The sequence below is a fragment of the Gigantopelta aegis genome, chromosome 4 (assembly GCF_016097555.1).
Source record: "Gigantopelta aegis isolate Gae_Host chromosome 4, Gae_host_genome, whole genome shotgun sequence".
NCBI classification, from domain to species: domain Eukaryota; kingdom Metazoa; phylum Mollusca; class Gastropoda; order Neomphalida; family Peltospiridae; genus Gigantopelta; species Gigantopelta aegis.
Genome location: NC_054702.1, coordinates 44412371 through 44428288, shown reverse-complemented (window position 1 = coordinate 44428288; position 15918 = coordinate 44412371). Strand labels below are relative to the sequence as shown.

At 34.4% G+C, this 15918-nt stretch overlaps 1 protein-coding gene across 1 annotated transcript in view; it reads left to right on the top strand.

The window, feature by feature from the left end:
- The window catches only part of LOC121370597 (cysteine-rich motor neuron 1 protein-like), a 106113-nt gene extending 100474 nt beyond the window's left edge, over positions 1-5639 (top strand). Inside the window, exons 11-14 of the mRNA XM_041495926.1 lie at positions 252-467; positions 1104-1292; positions 2194-2280; positions 3134-5639. Of these exons, the coding sequence (XP_041351860.1) occupies positions 252-467; positions 1104-1292; positions 2194-2280; positions 3134-3576 (935 nt within the window). The 3' untranslated portion in view covers positions 3577-5639. The remainder of the gene's footprint in view (positions 1-251; positions 468-1103; positions 1293-2193; positions 2281-3133) is intronic.
- The last annotated feature ends 10279 nt before the right edge of the window (positions 5640-15918 follow it).

The following is a 15918-nucleotide window of genomic DNA, read 5'->3' as shown; positions in this document are numbered from 1 at the left end:
AATAGGTATTTCCAAAATATTTACTTGTCAGTTTAATATGAAAGAAATAATTGACGAACATTGTTTAGTTCACAAAATCAAATTCTGTAATAGTGAGTTTGAAGCTGATGATATTTTATATATATATTATCTGTACATTGAGACCACTCTAAACCATAAAGGGGACTGTCCTGAGTTTGCCATCATTGTAATGGTTATGACATTGAGAGCGTTTTTGATTAGCAAAATTCTATATGGAACTAATATTTCAGGTTTAGATGGTATTCCTATTATTCCCGTGTTCTCCCCGCGGCCCTGCAAGACTCACTCGGGGATGTCGTACAAACACGACGACGTGTGGAAGACGAACCCGTGTCAGAGCTGCACGTGTCGACACGGCCAGATCCACTGCTACTCCCAGATGTGTCCCATCGTCACCTGCCACAAAACGGTGCTCACCAAGGGAGAGTGCTGTCCCAGCTGTCTCGGTGAGATTCACCTTATATTCTCACCAATTGGAACACAACTTTGATAGATTTTGTTTCTGTTTTGTTTTGTTTTGAGTGGTATTCACAGTTATTATTACATTTTCGACAGCAGATACAAACGTAGACCCTCATGCTGTACATGCAGTCAGGACTATTGGCTGTTAATTAAAAAATCAAAAGCGTGCAAATAGCCTTGCATACCATGAGTAAAGTTTGTTTTGTTTAATGACACCACTAGAGCACATTAATTTATTAAAAATTGCAAACATCTATTGGATGTCAAACATTTGGTAACTTTGACATATAGCCTTAGAGAGGAAACCTGCTACATTTTTCCATTAGTAGCAAGGGATCTTTTAGATGCATCATCCCACAGACAGGATAGCACATACCACATACCAGGTGCACTAGCTGGGATGAGAAATCGCCCAATGAGTCCACTGACAGGGATCGATCCTAGACTGACTGCGCATCAAGCGAATGCTTTACCACTGGGCTATGTCCCACTCCTACCATGAGTAAGGTTATGCAGTAACTTTAACTTGTATACTCTCTTAATAATAATGTTACCCAAACATTTATCATGTCATTTTGTGTGGATCAATGGAATATTTTGTTGTTGTTGTTTTTCTGCAGATGACAACAGTAAGAGCATGTGCGTGAGTAACAACATCAGTTACAGCCCTGGAGAGACGTGGCTGTCTGACAACTGTACGCAGTGTGTGTGTACCAGCGGCCACATCGTCTGCGTGCCCGTCACGTGCCCCATGCTCACCTGCTCGGTCCTAATCAGGAAGTCTAGCCAGTGCTGTCCCGTCTGTTTAGGTACACAGTAGTTTTAATTACACTGTGAGGCACAATGTCAGGAAAGGGGAATGTGTCTTCAACGACACCTCAACACATTTTAAACTATAGCTATTTGGTGTCTAACATAGGGTTATTTAGATATTTGATTGAGAGAGAGAGAGAGAGAGAGAGAGACACGGAGGGGGAGAGAGTGAGAGTGACAGGGAGAGAGAGACGCGGAGAGAGTGACAGACGTGTGGAGAGAGAGAGAGACGCAGAGAGAGAGACAGAGAGAGATGTGGAGACAGAGAGAGATGTGGAGACAGAGAGAGACACACACAGAGAGACACGGAGGAAGAGAGAGACGCGGAGAGAGACAGAGAGAGGCGTGGGAAGAGAGAGAGATGAGAGAGAGAGAGAGAGAGAGAGAGAGAGAGAGAGAGAGAGAGAGAGAGAGAGCCCACTCTCATTACATAAGCTACTTATAAAGCAGAAATGGCACTTTACTATACAATTAAATCCATAGACAAGACACTACATGCCATGGTCTTGGATGTAACAGTTAAGAGGCACTTGTTTCGACAGTAGAGGGTGATCAGTCTAAATTCCCTTGAGCATATGCCACAAATATCACAGTTGACACCTAATAGCCACTAATTTACTGACATGCCGTAGGATTGTCAAACACACATTCATTTCTTTTGAGGACAGAATTTAGCCTAATGGTAGAACACTGGCATCATTAACCACTGTGTTACATATTTGGGTCACTTTGAACCAGCTGAGAGTTTTGTTTGGAATAGTGCAACCATCACTATTGAAATTAGAATGAGATACTGAACATTTTAGGTTCTTTAAGTGTGATTTTTTCCCCCAATATATATTGAATTATTGTCAATAATTATAAACATTGAACTAATAACAGTTTTTCTTCCTTTAGACACATCGACTTCTAAATTGTTACTAACCGAAGAAAATCAGTGGATAGAACTGGTAACAACTGATGAGGTGACGAGATATACAGAAGGTATACAAAACACAAATAGTCTACAGTTTACAAATTTTATATGTGCTGTTTGTCTGTCTCTGATTGTGATTCTTTTCTTCAAGACCTTGGGTCATCAGTGATGCCGTCCTACTGGATGTGGTGTTTGACCTTGGGTCATCGGTGATGCCGTCCTACTGGATGTGGTGTTTGACCTTGGGTCATCGGTGATGCCGTCCTACTGGATGTGGTGTTTGACCTTGGGTCATCGGTGATGCCGTCCTACTGGATGTGGTGTTTGACCATGGGTCATCGGTGATGCCGTCCTACTGGATGTGGTGTTTGACTATGGGTCATCGGTGATGCCGTCCTACTGGATGTGGTGTTTGACCTGGGGTCATCAGTGATGCCGTCCTAGTGGATGTGGTGTTTGACCATGGGTCATCAATGATGCCATCGTACTGGATGTGGTGTTTGACCGTGGGTCATCAGTGATGCCGTCCTATTGGACGGACAACCCAGATAGCTGAGATATATGCCCATGACAGCAAACTCCTGTTTAAAGGGAGCTATCAGTCTGGCTCGACCCTCACTCCCCTGAGACTAGTTCAAGGAGAATAAATTTTAGTTCCTTTTAGCAAGTGAATTAAAAAAAAAATAGTACTACAAAAGGATTATTTATCAATGCTAAAACAGAGCTCGTATTTAAAAAAAAAAAAAAATCTCCACATTGATTATTTTGTCGCCATTTTTATATTTTTGTCGCAAGTGGCGATTGTGGTTGACCGATAAGCCGAGCACTGAGTGTTATACACGGCCGTTTACTGAAGTTACACATGATTAAAAGATTAAATTCTGTTCTCAATGGATTTTTAAAAATGTTTTTATCTTACAGGTCCAACTGAAGATTTCGAAGCAAAAGAGAGATATATTATTGGAATTGCCTCCCTTGGTGTTCTGCTGTCGGTGGCTCTGATTGCTGTTCTAGTGCTGGTTCTCGTCATGTTCCGGCGCAGACACACCGGCATGTTCAAAATGGTGGAAAGCCCTGTGGTCACCGACATTCGCATCAGGCCAAAATCCACCAACCTTGAGCTGCAAGGAGTCAATCCCTTTTTGATGGATTCACCAAGTAAACCTTTAAACTGTGAATCGAAAAACTTATTGGAGAAACCGCTCGTTTCGCTGGGTCCGCCAGTTATTCCCTCAGACAAAATGAAGCTAGCTGATTTAGCTAGCAAACAGTATCAGTGTTTACATTCAACCACAGATCCGCTTATAGACAAACCCATTTCTAATGGCAACTGCATGACAAACAATACTTATGACCAAGTATAGTGACGATGGAAAAATATGGATTTGTTTTCTCCTGAATTTATAACTAACTTAATTTGTGAGTTGCAAAGCAATTCACTTACTAATTGATATATTGTGCTGAATCCTTGGATAAATTTCAACACTGCATAGCAGAATAAAATACTGTAAATAAACATTGATGTTGGTACACAAAAGGTAAAATGTGTTGTATTCATCAACTACAGTGGAATCTCGTTGGGTCAAACTTGGAAGGGTCGAATGCACTGCAACGCTCGAAACAAAAACGAAGTACCGGGTTACACTAATATGATGTTAACCGAATGGTTAGGTTGAACTACCCGTTGGGTTGAACACTTTCTCGAGCACCAACGGGGTTCCAGCCAACGGGATTCAACTGTAGTTTTGTGGTCCGTGGGCACTTGAAGTTAGAGTGTATGACTGAGTATGTGATGTTAGGAGTGTATATCATTTGTGAGTGTTTATGGGTAGCATGTGACTTCAAAGTAATGATTAAAACGGATATATAACTATATGTTACTGAAGTGTATAAATTTAGCAGGCAAAGAAAAACATTATTTCCTTTGTTGAAATGAATTAATCATAGTTATTTTGTGTTAATTTAGACTTGCTATTCTACAGCATACTAAACTGTTTGAACATGATTCTCATGAAACTGTCTGAAATTTTATCCTTCAGACAAAAGTTGAAACAAACAAAGATGTAATGTTATAAAACTGTTTGAAATTGTAAAATCCATGTTTATTAAAATTTAAGAGTCTACTCAAACATAGATTACTGCCTGGACCTCTTTTGGATATAGGCATGTTAATAAAGTAACAGTAACATATTACTGACTTAACTGTACACCTACAGTTTGTATGCAGACTAGACTAATAGAACAACAGGTGGTATTTATTAAATTGAACACTAGTATATTGTTCAAATAATAATAGTACAAAAAAAATCTGTCTTCATAATGCATTTCATAAATATTGCTTTACAAAAACAAAGTTTAAAAAAGAATAATAATAATAATAAATGTTCTTTCGTTAAAGTTGACCAAAAAGAATAATCTCAAAGATGTGTAGCCTTAATCTAAGTTTATTTTTTGTTTAATGAAGTGCTGTTTTGTCACTGTTACTAGTTTAAAAATAGTACACAGTGTTTTTGAGTTATTTCGGACAATTTGAATCAAGAGGTTGTGAAAATTAAAATATTCATTTGTACTTGTACAGTAATGAGCTTGCATGTGCATCTAGTCTTTATGAACTAGTAAGTAAACCAGTTTGTGCTATGTTAGAAGTTTGTTTGGTTTTTCTATTTCTGGATTATTTCCGGTCAGTTTGTGATATATTGTCCAAAGAGAGATAATTACATTGCACTCTCTCTCTCTGTACATTTCTCACTGGTAAAACAGGATTTTGATGTATTGTAGAACATTTTGGGAATGCAGCTAGTTTTAAGAGCTCAAACAATGAATCAAAAATTAATTTTTTGAAATTGAAATGAAATTTATATAAAAGTGAAAATTAAACAAATAATCTAACATGGCACTAAAATGCTACTTATATGCAGTCCTTAGTTATTTATCATTTTACTTTTTTGTGTTGACAATTTATATTTTGTATACATTGTACATAGGTACAGATAGCTTAACAGATTTCTTATCATAGACATGTTTATGATGCATCTATTTACCCATCTATGCAGTGAATAACATTAGTTATAAATTTAAGTAGCGTACACGTGCATGATCTGATGTGTAGAAGCAAAGTGTGAAAACTGGATTATATTCGGAGATGGTGTAGTACACACACAGGAGTAGAACCTCGGTGTACATGGCGTCTAAACAGTTCACATCTCTATACATGATGTCCAAACTGTTCACATCTGTGTACATGATGTCCAAACTGTTCACATCTCTATATATGGTGTCCAAACTGTTCACATCTGTGTACATGGTGTCCAAACTGTTCACATCTGTGTACATGATGTCCAGACTGTTCACATCTCTATATATGGTGTCCAAACTGTTCACATCTGTGTACATGGTGTCCAAACTGTTCACATCTCTATACATGATGTCCAAACTGTTCACATCTGTGTATCTGGTGTCCAAACTGTTCACATCTCTATATATGGTGTCCAAACTGTTCACATCTCTATACATTATGTCCAAACTGTTCACATCTGTGTACATGGCATCCAAACTGTTCACATCTGTACATGGTGTCCAAACTTCACATCTGTGTACGTGGTGTCCAAGCTGTTCACATCTGTACATGGTGTCCAAACTGTTCACATCTGTACATGGTGTCCAAACTGTTCACATCTGTGTACATGGTGTCCAAACTGTTCACATCTGTGTACATGGTGTCCAAACTGTTCACATCTCTATACATGGTGTCCAAACAGTCAACATGTCTGTACCTGCTTTATAAACGGCCAGCAAATTTACAAATAGTTTTCAAACTGTTAACATCTTTATAAATGCGTTTTTTTCGGTTTCAAACTGTTCACATCTTTATAAATGCATTTTTATGGGTTTCAAACTGTTGATATCTTTATAAATGTGTTTTTATGGGTTTCAAACTGTTGACATCTTTATAAATGCCTTCTTTATGGGTTTCAAACTGTTGATATCTTTAAACATTATTTTGAGACTGCTGATTCGTCTTCTGTACATGATTTTTAAAGTGATAACATTTTTACAAATGGTTTGAAAATCTTATCTCTGTCTTCTACTCTCTTGAATAACAAACACAGGAACAGAACTTGATAGATTAGTGTGAAAAGCTGTTTGATTATTTGTAAATGGAGTTGAAAATAACAATTTGTGATAATATATTACATTGTCCACTGTCTCATTTGTTGTAAGATATCTTTCATGTTTATATGCATGTAGTTGTATTGTTTGATAAATGTTGTTGGGGGATCAGACCAGGATAGTGAATTACAAAATGAGAGTGACTGTTTACAAAGAAATATATGTCATAAATATTTGTGAAATGTAGATTTTAATTTGGTTGTTATTCATTATTGGATTAAAATGAATACTTATTTTCTATTTAGAAATCACAAATCAGTATGGTTTTACTCTGACAAGATCTTTTGTATTCAGTAAATACCTAAAGTGCATATTTCTGATTTTAGTGTATTTGTTAAAGGTTTTCAATAATTCTGGATAACTCCATAATAATATAATAGTTTTGTATCTCTTTGACATTTGAATTACCATTTCATAAAATGTCGTAGATATTCTTCCAAAAATGCTATTTCTGTTTTTAAACATTGAGCTATATTGAGGAAAATGTGCTGATACACAATGTCATGTAAAATGTTAAATATGGAAGTAATAAGTCATATCTATGCTGTGTTTAAACACCAGCATATAGTATAAGTTATTAAATAGACACAGCTGTTTTAAAATTTGGCCCTTATTATATAATTAACTTACCATAAACTAATCATAGCTCTCACTTTTAGTTAATTTGTCATTTTAAATTTGTAACACTGAGAAATATGCATAATATAAATCATGACCGTAATATTAATTATTGGCAAAACTATTTTTAGCTTGTTACATTTGTAAATTGGAATATTAAATTTCAGCTTCTTACAGGTGATGTTAATAAAGTTAGTCTCACAAAATATATTTTGAAGTATAAGTTAAATTTAAATAATGTTTATAATAACACATTATAAATATTTATAGTAATAAGTGGTACTTAAACTACAAAAGATTAATGGACAAACACATTTAATCTTCTTATTGATTATAATACAAATTTGCAGTTTATTTATTTATTTCTGCAAATCTTATTTTTTATGACCTGTATTTATGTAAGAAATAATTTGTTTAAAAAATAATTTTTTACTTTATTTTTATTGCTTATGGACATTAATTTTTATCAAAACTAGATTTACATTTATATTGCACATTGTATGCTAGAACATGTGATTATTATTTAAATTGATATTTTATCCTTAATTAAAATATAATGTAACTTAAAATTGTGTAATAATCATTAATGTAATGTAAAAATAGTTTTCAATTGTACATTTATAATAATCTTATCCAAAAATCTTAGTTGAAAAATAAATGTTCACCAAAACTTGATAAAATTAATGTGATAAGGCTCAGAGTTTAAATAGAGGACCAGTGAAACCATTGGCTTAAATGTGTCTCTCCTACTCACAATTAAACGGTTTACATGTATAATGTCTGTCCTTGAAGTCGACAATTAAAAAAAAACTGTTCCGCAAACTCGACTCCATGATAGTTATATCATGGGGTTGAATTTGCCTTTTGATGGTTCTCATTGCAGTAAACACGATTTGTGAAAAAAAAATTACATTTCTTATTAATATGTAATGCTGAATTTCTTGCTTCTGAGTTTAGTTGGACCTTAATGCTTTTAAAAGTAACATAAAAATAAAATTGTTATGCAAATTTTAGGGAATATATCAAATATGTTAAAGATGACAAAATAAAGTGATTGTAAATTTTTCATGTGTTATATTTGTTGCTATGGCAACCATGTAATATAAGATAATTATTGATTAAAATAATTACTATTTTGTTCCTAACTGTTTATTGTACATGTACTTATGATACCTATTAATTAGTTGAAAACCACAATGTGTCGTTCTTCATGTTGGGAGTATAATGGGCATTTTAAAATTTTAAAATATAATGTACATGTAAACATAAAATACACATCACAACACACTTTTAAAATCTATTGTTTTTCTCATTTTATGCAATGGTCATTTCTTTTAATAACCCTCAAATCATTTAACAGCGGCTGCATGAATATGTAGCAAATTTTCTAGTTACTAATGTAAATAAATGTTTATTTAGTATTTATCCTTTAATTCTTTCATCCCAAAGTTTTTTCATGTGTTAGAATGAAATGGATATTAAAATTTTGGAATTGTTTGATTAAAGGGACAGACCCTAGTTTTTAAACACTAAGGGATATTTCTCACTATTAGAGCTGTTTATGATCACTGAAATCAAACATTACTTATATTTTATTGTTTAAATTACCCATTTCCGTACAACCGAAGTGTTTCTGGTCTTCCTGGTGTTTCTAATACCACAAAATGCATTTTTCATGTTTTAAAAAACGCACGTGCATCTGAGAAGTAATGATTATGGAGTCACGTTTTAGTCTATTTTTAAGGATATTTCAACATCACAGACTCTTGTTTCACTCTTTTATATCCAAATTTGTTACAGGGTTTGTAAATGAACCAGACTTAGTGTCCATTTTTACGGGTTGAAAGTATGCTCTAGGTGAAAAATAGGCCTTAGTGTTTAAAAACTAGGGTCTGTGCCTTTAAGAAGATAATAATAATGGCAATTTTGAAGCAATACTATATTTAATGCTTGTTAATCGTATAACATTCCTGTTTTTGTCATTAATATTAGAATTAAAGTTAATACTGTTCATTTCTAATTTAAATCATAAGCATTGGTTTCGGGTACTGCATTTTCAAATATTGTAAATCATAAAATAAATGCATACAAATTTAGCCAATTCAACTGTTATCATGATACTAACTAGTTTATTACATATAAATATACTGAATGTTGATTTTTTAAAATAGCCATGTTATATTTGCTAATGAATATCCTTTATGCTCACTAATATATCACAATTTGTATAAATATAGCAGTCAGATATGTTACGCTTATTAGGTTACATTTGTAGAAAATTAAGTTGAGAAATATTCTCTTTATATGAGAATCTTGAAGACCTTGTTATTGTTGATAAGAACAAATGAAGATTGTATTATATGTTTACGTTTCATAAAGTAAATTTTATAACAAAACATTTATAACAATTTCAATACATCTCTTAATTTGTCAAAGAAAATAACAATTTCAGCAGATCTCTTAATTTATTAAAGTTTTAAGTATTAAAATAAAGAGTTACATACCCTTAATTAAAAAAAAATAGTTGAGGACATGGATAATTTAGTAAAACTAATTTTTATATACTTTAAACATAGTCAAAAGTGTGTGGAAGATAAATATTTCCAGTGGCAACCATTATGAATAGGAATGCACGAAGAGATATTTTAGCTGTATATTTACAAGCCTGGTTATATATTGGTGGTTGTGACTGCTTTTCATGGTGTTTGGTGGGTTTGTGTTCTTATTAGAAGCATTCCATTGAGTTTATATGTTGAGATAAATTGTGTTCAAGGTTTTTGCTTGTGAATCTCAAAGCATATCATGCCGTGGATATTGCCCAATTGGAATCATGAACATACAAGTATTGTTGTCTGTATATTATGTTGTGATATGTATACAGAATATATTGATTGTTTTTGTAGCCAATATTGTTATTTGAATATAATATAATATAGAGTAATACTGGAAAATACAAAACAAATTTATACTACATACATTTTGAACATACAATTTTCATGTGTATTATTGTTTTTGACAAAACCACCCAGATACTCTCCCAAAATATTAAGTAGATGTCTAACTTTTCAATTTCAAACAGTATCAGTCCTTGCAGAATATATTTACTGTATGTGCTGTGATCTGGGCGTTGATGTTTGCAGAACATGCTTTGTTAGCATGTAACATGCTTTGTTAGCATGTAACAGACTTTTACAGTGGCTCCCATGCAGTCGCATAATCAAACGAAATCAGTCTTGTCAAATTTGATACCTTCAAGTTTGTCTTCAATGTTAAACACCTGTTCTTATTTATGTTGGTTGGTTCATAAAACAACCGTCTTTGTTTGGTGTAGACATAAAAAATAAAGCAATTTTATATTTATCTTTTGGGGTGACAAGTTGGGAGTTAATGTTTTCTTGTTTACTAAGTTTGACTTTGCTAAATTATGATCATAATTTTCATGGTTCATAGTCAAGAATTACATATTTATTACAAGTCTGTTGCATGCTTGGGTAGATGGAAATATGCAACAAATGTTCCCTTATACCAACATGAATCTATCTAAGGTATATATTTATATATACTATTTACTTTATCAGTGTTGCCCATCTTTCTAATGAACATGTTTTTTCTTACCATGGTATTGTGGTGAATCTTTACAATCCTTGCCCACCTCGTATAACAAAAGTCCAGTAGCTTTCAAAGATTGTTTTTGTTGAGTTCATGTTGTTTGGTGTAAAAAGAAACCACATGTAGCTTGATCAAGGTTCTTCATTGGTGCATTTTGCGTTTTATTTCAATATTGTACAATTTGTTATCTCAAGTCTTTCTATTTTTCTTGTACATCATACAATTTCTATATTGATATGTGTTGTGAAGTGCTGATATTTTTATTGATAATTATCTATAATTATTTGCAAAGACAAGCTGTAATTTGTATGTTATGTTATATGTGAATGGCTTCTCATAAAAATTGTTTTGGATTGTAAATATTTGTGCTAACATCAAAATGGCAGAGTAAAGGATCAAATGTTTTTGATTGTTCGTGTTTTGGTATGAAGTTTGTTTTGTTTAACGAAACCACTAGAGCACATGCTGAATCGTAATCATCAGAGGAAACCCACTACATTTTCCCCAAAGCAGCAAGGGATCTTTTATATGCACTTTCACACAGACAGGAAAGCACATACCATGGCCTTTGACCAGTTGTGGTGCAGTGTTTGGGACACGAGAAAAAAACAATCAGTTGAATGGATTCACTAAGGTGGTTCAGTCCTGCGATGCAAGGACGTCAAGCAAGCACTCAACCGACAGCTAAATCCCACCTGTTTTGGTATGAATGCAGAAACAATTTACTAGGTTAGAAGGATGCTAATAGTTGCAGATGCTGAGGGAAATAAAACAATAATAGCTTCAAATAAAAATGGTATTCCCAGAATCAATGCTCTTAAAGTGAAGAGAAGTACTTTAGCATAACCAGTTTATGAACAGAACTATGCATGTACTTGGAATATTCAATATAATATGTCATATATACAGGAGTTAATTTATTAGCCATATGGTTAAAAAATATTTTGGTACATATCAAAGTGATATGTCCCACCAGAACGCGAAGTGGGATGTAACACTTTGACGTCGCACAATGATTCACATCAACCGTATATTACAGGAACGTCAACCAAACTCGTGATATACATTAAGATCAATTATGGGTAATAAATAGGATATTAAACTTGCTACCATTTCATATCATGTGTATGTCCCTCATGAAATAATTTCACTCTGGACATAAACATGATACGAAGGTCAGGTCAGGTCATGGGGCTTTACGTGCACATTCAGAGCAAGCTGTTGTAGCACACGCCTGTCCTAGGCAGGAAAGGTGGGGATGGGAAGAAGGAGGGACCGCCTGCACTGGCAGGTGCAAGGGAGCACCAGCAGCCTGACTGTGGTCAGTAACAGGTGGGGGGTGGGTAGTGGTGCTATGGAATTTTGTAGGAGCAAAAAAATGCCAAAGAGAAAAGGTGCATAATTTTGATTAAGGAAATTTGGCGCAATTTTGAGCGGTCGATCAAAAAAGAAAGATCAAGAGCTAACATAGGTTTTGATTTTAGTGAGACGAGAGTAGCTCGTTAATTAGACCTATTTGATGCTGGGGTGTCTCCCTAGGTTGCCTGTAGGGCCTGACCCCTTCTGGTCATGGCATGACAACCCAGGGGAGACTTGTGCAGTTTGTGTATATACACCGATAGGTAAAGTGCTGTAATGTTGGCCTGGGTTTTTTGTTGGTCTTGTCGTCTTGAAGGCATCCTCTTCAGTGTCACCAAGTGCCCAAGTAGTCCACCAGCAGCAAGTATATGGGATTGGGGTAGGGGAAGCCTGTATTCTTTTGTCCAGCTTCCTGTAAGTGCATTGCAATTGTGTACCCAGAGCCGGTTTTCTTTTGCCCAACTTCCTGTTAGAGTTTTAAGTGCTGGGCTATTAATTGTGAGCGGGTGCATTGTTATCATTAGTCAATGCACCCTGTGTACTGTTGCGGTTGTGTGTGCAGTCTGTTTGTAAGAAGTAGGGCGATCTCGCCACGGGCGAAATCGCCGTAAATTCCATATACTGCTGGGCGAAATCGCCGTACTATATATATCTAACTAAAGAGGAATTTTATGATTTAAAATGTTTATATTACTAACATTAATTACCTTATAAACTCATTGTGTGGATGTTTATATATTATTATTTTTTGTTTCTGTTTACTCCGCCCAACTTTTTGAGAAACCAATATCAAACCCAAAACATGCACTGAATAATAATAAGCTTAAAGTACTGTCAGTCGGGCCAACTTTGTTGTAAACAGTATGGAAGACAAAAAACAGACAGATGGAGTTTCAGTTTGAATTTTATTAATTTGTTACATTAATATGTTCTCAAACAATAAGTAAGTGTACAATGAAATGGTACACAAAACGTCGGCGATCTCGCCCAACCTTGCTGATATGGAGTAAACTGAACAAAAGCAATGACAGAAAAAAAAAAAGCTTGGGAATAAAGAACAGTATCAAACCCAAAACATTAATTAAATATTATTATAATAACCAATTTATTGTAATAAACAGTGACATTCCCGTCTGCTTATATGTATATAGAGTACGGCGATTTCACCCAGCAGTATATGGAATTTACGGCTATCTCGCCTGTGGCGAGATCACCCGGGCAAGATCGACTGTGAAATTGCCTGACTACCGTTTGTAAAACCCTAGTTTGGTGTTAAGGTTATTCTTAATGTCCCAAGTCCCTACTCTAGTGTAAACCAATGGCTAATCAAAACCACCCCCCTATCCTTGGATTATAATAAAATACAAGGAGAGGGGGGAATTTTACTAGCCTAGCTATCTAATTTGAAGGGTGTTCCCTTATAGTGTAGGTATTGGTTAAAAAGCCTAGCGCTTAACATATCTTATTGGTAACAGAAACAAATATCTGTTAAGCACTGAGGCAGATAACGGGCATTAAGAAAAAGTTTATGTAAGCAACTGTATACATGACATGACTAATAGAAAGTTTCTCTGCTCCCACCCAAGATCCCCCTGACTAAGGTTTTAACACTCGTCTGAGATAAAGATTACATGGCTGGTAATATCTAATAAGTTAAACTTACTTAATTTCTATCTGGTTTTCAATTTTTTTATCTGTATCTTCGTCTGGAACCCTAAATAACTCACCTTATTTTGCTGTAATAGAGCTTGAATTTACTAATACATAGTGCAGGTGCGGAAGGCAACGTTGTGAAGATTATTTACAGTATCGCGGTGTCCAATTAAGGGGATTAACCACAGCAACAATTTTTTTTTTTTTTAAACATTCCTAGAAAAAGAAAGAATTAATGCATTTATAGGTATATACAAAGTATAACAGCTATTTGATTATATGATGATAGAGTATAGTCGTTCGTCAATTCATGATATGAAATAGAAGCTTGTTTAATATCCTACAAGTATGCATACCAACAGACTGGTGTTTATATAAGTGTGAAAAATTTACTTGGATATTCTTTGAGAAAATCTTATAAAAAGGATTAAATGCAACACCAGCAATAGGTAACTTGACCTTTATTGCAATTAGATGCAATATTTATCAAGATTAACAATACCACGTAACATGACTTATTTTAGTCTGCAAACATGCATGGCAAAAATGCCTTTTTCACGGATTGCTTAAGTTTTCTGTTTAATGTTTTTATTTACTGCCTGAAATGAAAACATTCCATATATAACCAGTCTTGCTTTCAGTATTTGGCAACTACCTTAGAAAGTCATGTAATCTATCAAAGTTTAAAAGACTAATTAATATGTTGTGCAAATCAAACAATGATGTAATCAATTGTTTCTGTCAAAACTGAAAACTCTTTGTACATTTAAAGAAACACACAGTCATATCATTTTAAAAGCTCTTTATTTTATTTTAATATGAGCAAAAGTGATGTAAGCAAAAAATATAAAATTCCTATAAAATAGTTATCAGAATATGTCTATAAATCAGTGTTGGACCATAAATACATATCAGATCATTGGCAGAAGAAAATATATTTATAAATCAGTGTTGGACCATAAATACATATCAGATCATTAGCAGAAAAAAATATATTTTGGTAACTACATTCTTGTATACTACATGTACATAAATATAGTAAATAAAACCATGTTTAAATATATAATTACTACATGTACATAAATATAGTAGATAAAACCATGTTATATACTACATGTACATAAATATAATAGTGCTTCTTCAGTAGTGATTGTACAGTGCAGTCATCTCCCTTTTCAGGGATTTTTCCAGATGGTACAATAGGTAAAAATGTGTACCCTAAAATATATTTAGGGTACTGATGTGTACCATAAAATTTTCAGATCTATATAATAATAGGGCCGAATTTACAAAGCCTGCTTTAGACTTACATGTGTGTAACTACATACATTGTACATTTACAGTGCTTAAACACCTGTTTTAGACTTACGTTTGTGTAACTACATACATTGTACATTTACAGTGCTTAAACACCTGTTTTAGACTTACATGTGTGTAACTACATACATTGTACATTTACAATGCTTAAACGCCTGTTTTAGACTTACATGTGTGTAACTACATACATTGTACATTTACAATGCTTAAACGCCTGTTTTCGACTTACATGTGTGTAACTACATACATTGTACATTTACATTGCTTAAACACCTGTTTTAGACTTAAATGTGTGTAACTACATACATTGTACATTTACAATGCTTAAACACCTGCATTCAAGAAAATGTTCCGGTATGACTATAAACATAATTTATTACAGACACAAAGAGCGTTATATCCATGGGCGTCGATCGGTGGGGGACACGGGGGACGCGTCCCCCTCACTTTTCAATACCGGGGGACAATCTATATAAGTGTCCCCCCACTTTTTCGTTTAGCAAAAGCAACAACAACACCACCAACAAAAACAACAACAGCAACAAAAAACAAAACAAAAATTAAAAATTTAACCACTAAAGTGTAGCTTTATGATTTTCATTCACATTCCTCTCTCTCTCTCTCTCTCTCTCTCTCTCTCTCTCTCTCTCTCTCTCTCTCTCTCTCTCTCTCTCTCTCTCTCTCTCTCTCTCTCTCACACACACACACACACACAACCACTAAAGTGTAGCTTTATGATTTTCATTGACATTCCTCTCTCTCTCTCTCTCTCTCTCTCTCTCTCTCTCTCTCTCTCTCTCTCTCTCTCTCTCTCTCTCTCTCTCTCTCTCTCTCTCTCTCTCACACACACACACACACACTCACACACACACACACATACTAACACGTCCCCCCACTTTTAAAGCCGGATTGACGCCCATGGTTACATCAGATTATTTACTGGACATTATATATACATAATGACATTGTTGAAATGATTT